Raw genomic sequence first — 12,500 nt, 5'->3', positions numbered from 1 at the left:
AAATCTGCATTTTGTTGATGTTTGAAGTGAATCCAACCCCTGCAGCCAAGGAACATTAAAAAATGAGGATTGCTTCATGTTTCTGAGCTGTCACTTTTTATTTAATGAAGTTAAAAATAACAGTAATTATGGTATGTGCAAATATTTGGCCACCCACTCCACTTTAAAGTCTCAGAACAGAACATGAACTTGTTGAGCCTCATTAAGATTTGTTGAGCAGGTCAAGAGTCGTCATTCGGTGTGGTCAGCTCGTGATAATTTTAGATGCTGATGAATTCATAGACTCACTCAACAAACACAGGCTCCTCTCAGCATCTGATGTCCACAAATCAGCAGATGATTTAAACAAAAACAAAAAAGTATCAAAGCATTTCCAGCTTGCAATTTCCAATGACCAAAATGTTATTCAGGGTAACTTTTGAAAAAAAAAAAAGAGATCTCAAACTAAAACTGCATGTCTGCTGGGCAGAATGGCCGACCGAACCTCTCATTTTATTCAAAAGACCTGCAGGACGATTGATCGGCCAAAGGTGAGGTGGTGCACCATTCCACTATGCAGTGCTGCTTGCACAGACATGGTCTTCCCAGAAGGACTCAAAGGGATATCAGAGGGACACTCTACCAACAACCTAATCATTAATGTTAATGTCTGAAGTATGTAAAGGGAAAAACTAAATAACCTAGGGTCACCTTCGATATAAGTGCAGTGAGCAGATGAAGTTAAATTGAAGATAAGGGTTTTTTGGTGAAAAAAGGAACAGCATTTGATGAAAAGAACCCCTTGACAGCCGTTAAGCATGTGGGTGGGTCTATTCTGTTTTGGGCTTTTCTAGCATCGAGTGGCACAGGAAACATTCTACGGATGTAGGGAAGAATAGACTCCTCTAAACAGGAGCAAATTCATAATGCAAATGTCATGCAGTCAGTCAAGAAACTCAAGGCTACACGATGTTGGTCACAACAACAGAACTATTATACTTTTAGAATGTCCTGCAGTCTCCAAACTTTAGCATGACTGAAAAAGTATTAAAACCTTAAACATTCTGCGAAATACAAGACACTCTAAATGTATCCCAGAACTTGAAGTGATCTTCAAGGAAAAGTGGGTGCAAATTCATAAATTAGTTCTTCATTATGACTTTGATTTTCAATTTCCGCTGAGACGCAAGAACAAAGCCTTGTGCCATCTTGTGGATTTCAGAAGCAATGTTATCAGGGTTGACGTATGTCCCAAAATAAGATTAAAATAAGAATATTAAAAAAATAAATATTGCGCCGCTGTATAGAATGTAATGTAATGTAAAAGAAAGGTGGGTGTACAAATTAACTTGCTTGGCTGCAGAGTGACAGTATGCGTTGCTTGGCATCGCTTAACACCAAACACCTTTTTGGGTGGGGAATGAATAAACAAAATGATCAATGATCACTTTAGGATCTGTATGCTGGTGGTGATATTCTGAGGCAGTGGTTTTTGCTTACTGAGAGAGACCTTAGAACTAATGGAGGTGAGACTGCAGACATACTTGTTGACATACTGAGCAGAGTCGCAGTCACGTCTCACCTTGGTTGGTGCAGTTGGCGTGAGTCTCGTCACTGTGGTCAGCGCAGTCGTTGTCGCCATCGCAAGTCCAGTACTCTGGGATGCAGCGGCCACTGTTGCACTTAAACTGCACTCCCGAACAGGAGTGAGTGCAGCCTGCCTCATCACTGTTGTCCCCACAGTCGTTGTCTGGGCATCATCATTATCATTGTGACACACACACACACACACACACACACACACACACACACACACACACAAAAGACATAAAAATACATAAAACAGAGTTACATATACAGTACACTTTATAATAACCGATTGTGTGTTCACCAAAGGCTGGCCATTCACTATAGCACTCAGATGAGACAGAGAGCACATCCTCACCATTGTCACAACGCCAGTTGATGTTGATGCAGCGACCATTGTTACAGGTGAACTGGGTGAGGGGGAAGCAGGTAGGATATGCTGCAGAAACAACAAAAGCCCATTTCAGTCAAATATAAATATGCACACGCGCACCAAGTATTTCACATTTTAGCACTATCTGAGGTTTCTGGGTAAGTAATATTTATCCAGATGTATCATTTCAGTTCCAAGGATCTTATCTAAAGGTGCTGTGTGAGTGAGCTTGAGCAGGAGAGATCAGCCACTGACCACACGAGGCAGGTTCATCGGAGCGATCGCCGCAGTCATCGTCCAGGTCACAGGTCCAGGACTGGGGGATGCAGCGACCACTGGCACAGGCAAACTGGTTGGGTGGGCAGGTGCGAGCTGTGGGAGTAAGGGGGTACCAGTGTTAGAGACCATGAATGAGGGGGCAGACCCATACTCAGAGTAATACGTTTCAGCACATCACTCAGTCATTGGGTGTCCATCCAACTTTTTAATGTGAACTTTGACCATTCGAATAAGACATCCTGAGTGGGAACGCTTGAAATTAATATAAAATCTTCTGTCTAATTCACTAGAGGAGGTGGATTAACTCCCAATTCACATAGGGTATAATGTGACTAACCTTGATGGAAATGGATTTATTCCAATTAAATCACTATTGTTGAGATTGTATTATGTGTTTCACTTAAAGTTGCCCTGACAACCTCAAGCTTTGAACCCGCAGGTGTTCACACCTCCTCCCTTTATTCGGAAAGTGTGAAAGACTCGTATTTGTTTAAGTCAAATGTTCATACATGCCCTTAAAATATTCAAATGAGTTGGATGGAAGGTTAGTTGCTTGTCGGTTATTGTTTGGGTGACATTTTCCAAGTTCAAACGCAGCGCCTTATTTAAATATGCAGTTAGCATATAGCAAAGTGGCATGATTATGAAGTTATTAAGATCATTAAGTATTAATCTAAACACTAATGAGAATCGTTGGCGTGAGGGAGTTCTGTGTTTGTGGGGGAGTGTGAAGGCGTGTACCTGAACAGGTGGTGTTTGACTCGTCTTCATCGTTGCCACAGTCGTTGTCTCCATCGCATAGCCAGCGCAGAGGGATGCAGCGATTGTTGTCGCACTTGAAACGGTCTGCAGGGCAGGTGTGCTGGTCTGGAGAAAAAAAAATTCAAACAGACAGAGTTATTGTCTGCCACAAAATGTCCCTGTCTGGTCTGGATTATTTATAAACTGTCCTTGTCACTGTTTACGTTTTCCTCCCCTCAGGCAGATGTCGTCTTATTTTATAATGAAGGATTCAAATAAGTGTGTGGGTGTGCATGAGCGATAGAGAGACAGACAGACAAAAAGACAGAGTGACACGCATACATATGGTCACATAATCTGATGAAAAACAATGGGCTCGGGGGAAAAATTGGCAGAGATTAAATATACTAAAATATGCATTGAAATTTCAAGCCTGAACTGCTTCAGTCGGCACCATTGCCCGCGGCAACGAAAGGCATCCCACTCACGGCAGAGGTCCAGCGACTCGTCACTGTTGTCCAGGCAGTCATTGTCTCCATCACACTTCCAGCGCTCCTGGATGCAGCGGTTGTTCTTGCAGGCGAACTCTCCGGGCTGACACTGAGGGGGTGGCTGGTAGGATGGGTTGGCTGTGAGAAGAGAGGTGGGAGAGGGTAAGACTGACAGTGGCCTAGAGGGACAAAAAGACAGCCAATTCTCCATCACACAGATATTTTACTCTCTCCTGTCTCCAGCAATCAACTTACCTTTGCAGGTGACATTTTGGGAGTCGAGGATCTGGTCATCTGGACAGCCACATGTCTTGCCGTCGGGAGTGGCCAGACACAGGCTGCTACAGCCTCCATTGTTCACGCGACACTTGTTGGTACCTGTCGGTGAACCACACCATTTCAGTCAAGGGAACACATCACTCAGACAAGGACATACAAATCATGTTCTGTAGGAAAAGGAAAACTAGGAAATAGGAAAAAGAAACAGGGTTGATAATGCTTAAGACTCTAGTGTTAGGTGTTACCATTGTTACATACACCAGGCAAACAAGGCACTATATGTCAAAAGTTGAGGGTCTATTCATGTAGTCACCTGTTTGCTGTTGAGCATCATAAGTGCGTATCTCATAGATGGGCGGCCTCTCGTTGCGCAAGAGGGTAACGTTCTTGGTGTCCCGATCTACCTTGTAGATGCCTCCACCTCGGTACTCATTCCAGAAGAGGAAGTTCTTGTAGTGGCTCAGGCCAAAGGCGTGGGTCAACTCCGGTCCATCATACACAGTCTATTCCATGCGGGAGAGAGAGCCAGAACCAGAGGTTTTCATATAAACGCACAAGAACCATCTTCTAGAACACTTCCTTCTGTAAATATTGTCAAACCCTATATTTGTATTCTCGCCAATTTCAATGCAATTTCTGTGGTTGAACAACCAACCAGCATCTACGCTTCTGGGTGATCCATAATAACTGATGGGGATTCACCCCTCACCTTGCGCTCTGTGTTGTTGAGGAAGACCATCTCGATGCGGTCGTAGAAGGCGTCCACCCAGTAGAGGATGCCTTCCGGGATGTCTAGCGTGAGACCGTTGGGCCACAGCACCGTCTTGGCGGTGAGGAAGACGCCGGCGTTGGTGCCGTCCATCCAGGCCTTCTTGATGCTGCCGCGGTTGGTCCCCGCGGGCTCCTCCTCCCAGTCAGTCCAGTACATCCAGCTGGAGAAGAAACCCAACAGCTCAGCTCAGCACTATGGCGTCTTATTCAGATTTACTCTGTACAGTACTGCAGCAACAGACAATAACACACATTCCTCTTGCAGATACTCCGTTCATTGGACTTTGTGCCACTATTTAAAGATTCTAATTGTATTTTCTTTTTACTACAGTACCAACGTATGGGACTGAAAGGGGCTCTGTAGAAGAGAGAGGGGGTAGGGGGTAGGGGTGACGTAAGTGACGTAACATACTGCACCCAATCTGCTTGGGGTGGGAAATATGAAATCATTTAGCTTGCTAGCCGGATGTTAACTAGTCTTACATAAAAGTTCCTTTAAAACATCGGTTGGAAACTGAATGGGTTGCTTCTACAGAGGTAAGCATCTCAGCGTCTTCTGACAGATGCCTTTGCTACTGCATGCCTCTGATATTACATATTTAAAACTGCCTGGTCAATTCAACGCATGGGTCAGTGGACAGAGCTGTAAGAATTAAGAGGATTTCATGTCACAACATGGAGACCCACAAGATGTTGAGCTCAGGCTGTGTGGTCTGGTCTCTCACCCATGCAGAGGGTCCAGCACGATGGCTCGCGGGTGAGTCATCCCACCCTCAATCAGGGTCTTGCGTGTCTGAGAGGCCTTCTCCAGACGCGCCACATTGATGGTCTTCTTGGGCCCGTCGTCTGTCCAGTACAGGTTCTTACCCATCCAGTCCACTGCGATACCCTCGACCGTGTGGATCCCTGTCAAAAAAAGCAGACACAAAAAGGGCCTTGAGAAGTCGTATAACTATTAATGGGTGAAATTCAACAGCTGAGAGCCCCTCTGAGCCCCAATTTAGGGTGACAAAGAACTCAGCAGTGCAGCAGCAGCGGCCTTCAGGTGACTCATCACAGCACCGCCAGAGATGCCCAGGAACACAAAGGTGTTTCACTCCTGAGCTCTGTCCCTCAGGCTCATCTGATCTTCTATAAGAGCCCTTTCAAGCAGACCGCTAGCATTTGCCCACCATCAGATAATACCTGCACTCCAGGAGGAAGTGTTTACTTTCCAAGCAGACCTTTTTCCGTTTTCTTTTTATTGCGGTCACTTGAAATAAATTCCTACCCGCGGTCCCTATCTGATATTCCTTCAGTGCCAGAGCCATGTGCACGTCACGTCTCGCTAACAATCTTCAATTCAGATCTTACTTCCTTTCAGTGTGGATACTTCCTCCTTTAATCAAGCACTCAGTCCAGTAAGGTCTTACTGTCCTTCACTGAGACCCTCAGCCTTTGGTCCGTCTCATCTTACCTTGCTTGATTATAGTGTCTCTCTCTGTGCCATCGATCTTCTGACGGCCGATCATGTAGTTGGTGGCGTCAGCGAAGTAGATGAACTCGGACTCAGCGTGGAAGTCCAAAGCCCGTGGGTTCATCAGGTTCTCAATGGGGATCATGTACTCGTCCGGCACCTTGGCGTTCAGGTCCATGCCACGGATGATGCCCGGCCTGCCCTTCCCGTACACCAGAAACAGCTCGTGGTCGGGCTCTGCGAAAGACAAACGCATGTCAGAGAACTACATTGCCTGGTCCGGTGTGAACTCGTTCACAAACCAGGAAGTTATCTTCTTTTTGCCCGTCCCGTATCCCTTCATTACTCTTCCTCATAGAGGTTCAATCCCCTACTCTGCCTCTTAGCCACTCAGCCTTTCGGCATCAATGTCTCCTCCACCACTTTAGGGAGTTCGATACATATCGTAATTTTTTTGGAGGGGTGTAAAAGAAAAACATATTACACTTTTGGGGCAGGTATTTCTACTCTCACTCTGTATGGGGCATATACTCTTCCTCTCCCTCTCCCTCTCTCCAACCACCCTCTCCCTCACCACAAACAGGATTACCTGCTACAGAATTATGACTGAGTAAGAGCCCATCACTCAGATAGGATTTCCATGACTGTTCTGAGAGATTGCAGAGAGCACGTTGCTGTGCTGTTTAGCCTGGCTACTCATGTGATACCCTGTGGTTGAGCTGATGGGAGGGCTGTGGGTTGTGGCGCGGGACTCAACTCTTGCAGGATTTGCTGTCGCTTCCCAGGCTGAAGCCGGAGCGGCAGCGGCAGGTGCGCGTCTTGTGGCTGTTGCCGAGCAGACACATGTCCGAGCAGCCGCCGGGCTTCCCGTACTGATCAGCGGCACACGCGTGACTCCTCACTGTCCACAGAGAATAGGAAGAAGCAAAGACACGGGTCAGTAACGACACAGTGACCTTAATAGGAAGATCATTAATGATTACATCCTGCTATCTCGGCAGCTTGTTTATAGTGAGGTGGGTGAGGTGGGTGAGGTGGGTGAGGTGGGCACCTGTAGGTTGGCGTCTCTGATGGTACACATGCAGGGCGCCTCCTTTATCAACCCGGGTCACCACCTGGAAGTCTGAGCGGTTGAAGCGGTTGACGCGGATGACGCTGGTCTTGGGCTGCATGTTGGCGTTGTCCGAGTTGGTGGCATACAGGTAGTTCTCGAACACAGTCAGGCCATACAGGTGCTCAATCTGGGCAATGGAGAAAAAAGAGACAAGAGGGAGGGTGTGTTTAAAATGTAAAAAAAAAAAATGTTTAAGTGGAATTTTTTATGCAAGGTCAAAATCACACAGAGCACTTACATTCTTTGGTCCCTGGAGATGCCATTAAACTAATTGAAAACTGATTTTCAGATGTGGACTTCATCCAAGAGCAACTATGCTAGCCATGGATTCATTCCAAAACCTCCTCTGAGTACTTTGCGCAATCACAACAATCTGTAGCGTAAGGCTCCCTTCTTATAAAGATCCCGGCAGCGGACACAGTTTTGAGGCTTACGGATCAACTTTGTGGACTTCTTCCGATGTGTAATAAATGCACAGTAATCACTTTCTTTACTGGAGAGTCACTTCCTGTGTCTCCGTCTGAACCTGACTTACACCATAGCCATCCTATTCAGCTGTTGCAAGTGATTTGATAAATGTCACAAGACATATTAGTAACCTTTTCCACAGTGCGTTTGGCTTTTAGGGGGCATTCAACAGTCACAGAATAATTGGTTTTAAAGAGATAGATGAAAAGTGTAGCCAGCGGCTGGCTACAGGCTGACACGGTGCCAAACAGCGCAGCCAAAATGCCAAATAAAACACAGTTTTGTTTCGTAACAGTCTGCAACTCAGACAGAATGTTCCTGAAACATTGTGAAACAGAGTGTGTGTGTGTGTGTGTGTGTGTGTGTGTGTGTGTGTGTGTGTGTGTGTGTGTGTGTGTGTGTGTGTGTGTGTGTGTGTGTTTGTGATCGAGAGAGCGCAACAGCGAGACTAATGACCGATGGGTTCTTTTAAACATGGCTCCTGCCCTAGGCTCGCTGCTTTCATTAAGCTCATTACTGGGACAGAAGCATGTGCCCAGGGCCCAGTCTGACACAGGGCTAACAGAGCATCAGAGCCATGCCGCCTCATCCCATCCACTGGTTCAATCTTCTCACCCCAGCCCCTAACACACACACACTCATGCACAAAAGCATGCACAAAAGCATGCACGCACACACACGCGCATGCACACGCACACGCACACGCACACGCACACGCACACGCACACGCACACGCACACGCACACGCACACGCACACACACACACACACACACACGCCTGAAGCCTTGACACTGCAGCCTGAGCACCACCCAAGACCAGCCCAGGAGACCAAGCAGCCTCCCACAACACCCGGCACAACGATGGATGGCAGGAGCTAGCAGAGGCCCTTTCTCTGGGGGCTCTTCACAGAAAGGACATTTTACGGCCGTCGCTCATGGCCGTGGCTTTGAGTAATGAGCGAGGGGAGGCTAATTGACAGCCGCGGAGAGTGAGGCAACGGAGTGAGTGAGGGGCTGCAGAGACCTGGCACGGAAGAGTGACTTGGGACTGGGGGGGGGGGGGGGGGGGGGGGGGGGGAGGTGGTGTCACTCACCAGCAAGCCCTGAATGATGGTGTGTCTGTTCTTGCCCTCGTAGTCCACCACCTCGATGTAGTCCAGGTAGGCATCGGCCCAGTACACCAGCCGGCTGACCAGGTCCAGGGTGATGCCGTGGGGGAAGACGATCTTGCTGTCCACCAGTTTGGTGCGGTTCTGACCGTCCATGTCACAGCGCTCCACCTTAGGGATCTGCCCGTAGTCGGTGAAGAACACCTTGCTGTATAGCAGACAGAGACACAATCAAGAGTTTTGTCTTTAGAATCATCATGGTACATTTGCCCAATTACAGGCGTTGCCTTTTTTTAAGACCATTCCGCATGTTTCCCTACTCCATAATCATATGATTTAAGATGTGCATAATTATAATGATTTGTATCATTATTAATAAACTATGGCAGGCCGGTGTGCCCATGAAATGTTATTAACATAATTGGTGTCAGAGAACCTACAACAACAATGTTTTGGCTGCATACAAATCACTACCAAAACTAACAATGCCCAAATAACCTATGAACACATTTTTTTTTTTACTTAATGTCGCCTATCACAAAGGGGATTTCCTTCTCTCATATATAGGCTACCATTTACTGTAAATGGGTTACTAGGAGTTCCTTCCAAGGCCAGCAGAAAAGCCAGAGAATAGAATCAAAAGAAAATACCCTCTGCCCATCGCTTACAAATACAATTATTTGATCAAGCTCCCAGTTTTTGCTATCTATGAAACGAGTTTCTTTTATCCACAAAGTGAGTAGTGCATTCAGCCTTTTGCCCACAAAATGAAAAGGTCTGTTAAATTTGGCGCCCCATATGGTGTGCGGTCTATGATAAGACCAGACAAATGGCAGGCTATACTGTTTAAATTAGTTCCATAAATACAGAGCACATTTCACTCCGTACATTTTCTACTTGGTGTACTTCTCGTGGCAGACTCTGCAAACTTCAATTTCTTTTTGCAAGTTGACGTCTCCATCTTTCCCTCAACATTTATCCAGCAAAGGCACATTATAAACATTAGCATATTCATGAGCCATTTTACATTGAAGGATGTTTTCTGAAGGATTGTGGGATGATGAGGTTGGTATTTAAAAAGAGACGAGTGCGCACAAATATGCGCCGCAGGTTTTTATTAATTCGATTTTTTTTGTAGATTCTAAGTCTTGTTTAGGATGGAATTAACGCTGAGTTTAATAAATGAGGGCCTAGTGATTTTAGGATAGAAAAATAGAATTAAATAAAAAAGAAATATGTGTATTTCAATTGAGACAACAAGGTACTAAATGAAGTTCAGAAAGGATGGAAGGATTTCTTTCTTCAGAACAAAAACTTTTTTAAAACATTGTTGGATGAATCAGGTTTTATTTGTCTTCAGCGTTATTGAGTCAAACAAAGGGCTTTATTTCAAATAATAAACCAGATGTCTCAACAGTATCAAATGCCCAGGGCCATGTTCCAACCACCATGTTTACTGAGTGATGAGGTGTCTTTTTTAAGTAAGAGAAGCCTTCTGTTATTGTCTGAACAATAAGCGTCTTTGAGAACTTTGAAAAGCGCTTTATAAATGTGATGTATTATTATAATGTATTATTCTTATTATTATAATTTGGTGGTATTTATTACATCTTTAATTATGTTTAATGCGTCTGATTTGAAAGTAAATCAGATTATACATTCATACTAAATTCATAGAGATAATGGCTGCTAGCTTACTGAACGTCTTTACCGTTTATTTTTACTGTTAACATGGTGATGAAAAACTGTTGAAATTACGGTAACGTAGTAATTACTTAATATAACTTTAGTATAAAGTCAAAACTAAACCATAATATTTCCCCAAAAAACTAGCTTTTAAGCATTGCAATTGTAGTTACAGTACACACAGAAAAATATGTTATATTCCGTGTGCTATTGGTTGGAGGCTTCCCACAGAGGTGAATCTTCTCACGGTCTCATGCAAGTACTCATACCAAACCACCAGATTGGTGAACTGAAAGTGTGCAGATTGTGAAATGATTTTCCAAAGAATTGCAAAGTGGCTTTACCGTTATTTGCTTGTTTTTTAGGAAAATGACCCTTACACAGAAGGACACTGAATGGGTGAACTCTGAGCCACACTGACCACATGCTGGACGTGAAGTGGGCGTTTGAGTGAGAATGCTGATACCAGGGGAAAGGGAGTTCTTGCACAATCAGTGGTTAAATAAAAAAGAGGAACAAAGAACCGCGGAGGTTTACAGATGCCCAGTGACACTGGGAGGGGGGGTGTAGGGGTGGTGGCTCACCCCATGGTCGGGTCCAGGGCGATGGCTTTGGGGTTGTAAAGCTCCTGGTCCAGCAGGGTGACACAGGTGGAACCGTCTTTGCTGCACACGAAGATGCGGTCGTCCATGTCGTCCACGAAGTAAAAGTTCCCCGTTAGCCAGTCGATAGCCATTTGCTCCACATCTGAGAGAGAGAGAGAGAGAGAGAGAGAGAGAGAGAGAGAGAGAGAGAGAGAGAGAGAGAGAGAGAGAGAGAGAGACGGTGAGTCAAAGAGATTGATGAGTTTTTGTGACCATTCTCCTCTGGTGAGTGCAGAGGATTGATATCTGTTACGAGGCTGTGCTGCAGATGGATGGCTTGAGGTGGGCTGCCTGCTGGGGCGTTGCAAATGGATGGATGGAGCGCGGGGGTCTGAGAGGGGGAGTGAGGAGGGATTGCCCTCTCTGAGCTGCACCCCAATCAGGTGTGCTGGACTGAGACCACAGCCCACAATTACCACAGCCCACCCACCCACCCACCGACAAAAGGACAGGGAGAGACAGAGACAGACTCATTTATCTTCTCTCTCTTTCCATCTATGGCTATCTCCATATCTTTCCATTTCAATTTGCATCACTACCATCATTAACCGTCATGTTCTGTAGGTACAGAACAACCTGAACAGTGAAGAGAAATACAGAATTGATATGCAACATTAGATTTCAAATATGTTCTTGTCTATTCATAAAGGAACCAGCAGTAAGTGAATCTGACAGCAAACGTGCGGACTACAAACATCAGAAGACAAAACGGGTTTCTACATGAATGAAGGGAGAACTGTCATTATGAATGGCATGGCATTTAGGACTGTCTGATTGGTCAACCAGAAGTGTGTTGAGGGATGTTTACATCGAGTCAGGAAGTGCTGGGATGGGATGTTTGTTGACATTTCTCTGTGATCCTTTTCATTCTTAAGAAAGCAGCCTGAATTTATATTTCATTTCATGTGCGGTGGCCTTTGCTTAGTACGAAAACAAGCGCAGACATGAGCGGATACACACATGATCTATGGATGGAGATACTACCACAGAACACTGCTCCCTCGCACAAAACAAACATGCTTCAAGCCTTTGGCGTAAAAGCAATAAACACAGGCCGGAGAAAGGTGCATCTGTGTGTGTGTGTGTCTGTGTGTGTGTGTGTGTGTGTGTGTGTAAAAGCAATAAACAACAACAAAGCAATAAACACAGGCCGGAGAAAGGTGCATCTGTGTGTGTGTGTGTGTGTGTGTGCGTGCGTGTGTGTGTGCGTGCGTGTGCGTCCATTTATTAGCCAAGGCCAAAGGCTAACTCACTGAAGTCACAAGACTTCACATTGTTCATTCAATGCGTGGAAAGTGGAAACCCAAGAAAGCCTTACATTTCCCAAACACTAAACATGTCCAGACTTCAACAAATACCAAATGTAAACATAAATACTAAGTACGGTCGCCCAGTTCTAGACTTGTAGAGAGCAGCGCTAAGAATGAGAAAGACTCCCATAACAAGTCCACTCAGAGCAGATCACGCTCACATTCTTTCCCATGGGGTCTGTTTTCTTGAGGCACTGGCTGGTGAAATAGTTG

At 45.4% G+C, this 12,500-nt stretch overlaps 1 protein-coding gene across 1 annotated transcript in view; it reads right to left on the bottom strand.

Moving 5' to 3' along the window:
* The window catches only part of lrp1ab (low density lipoprotein receptor-related protein 1Ab), a 112,733-nt gene that overhangs the window by 53,236 nt on the left and 46,997 nt on the right, over window positions 1-12,500 (bottom strand). The window contains exons 7-20 of the mRNA XM_080832144.1: window positions 10,918-11,080; window positions 8,633-8,855; window positions 7,008-7,197; window positions 6,714-6,857; window positions 5,957-6,193; window positions 5,226-5,406; window positions 4,439-4,661; window positions 4,043-4,232; window positions 3,706-3,828; window positions 3,448-3,588; window positions 2,960-3,085; window positions 2,195-2,311; window positions 1,925-2,005; window positions 1,562-1,729 (exon numbers count right to left, since the gene is read on the bottom strand). Of these exons, the coding sequence (XP_080688270.1) occupies window positions 1,562-1,729; window positions 1,925-2,005; window positions 2,195-2,311; window positions 2,960-3,085; window positions 3,448-3,588; window positions 3,706-3,828; window positions 4,043-4,232; window positions 4,439-4,661; window positions 5,226-5,406; window positions 5,957-6,193; window positions 6,714-6,857; window positions 7,008-7,197; window positions 8,633-8,855; window positions 10,918-11,080 (2,307 nt within the window). The remainder of the gene's footprint in view (window positions 1-1,561; window positions 1,730-1,924; window positions 2,006-2,194; window positions 2,312-2,959; window positions 3,086-3,447; window positions 3,589-3,705; window positions 3,829-4,042; window positions 4,233-4,438; window positions 4,662-5,225; window positions 5,407-5,956; window positions 6,194-6,713; window positions 6,858-7,007; window positions 7,198-8,632; window positions 8,856-10,917; window positions 11,081-12,500) is intronic.

This window comes from Sprattus sprattus (genome assembly GCF_963457725.1).
Source record: "Sprattus sprattus genome assembly, chromosome: 2".
Classification (NCBI taxonomy): Eukaryota; Metazoa; Chordata; class Actinopteri; order Clupeiformes; family Clupeidae; genus Sprattus; species Sprattus sprattus.
This window is presented reverse-complemented; position numbering and strand designations above follow the sequence as displayed.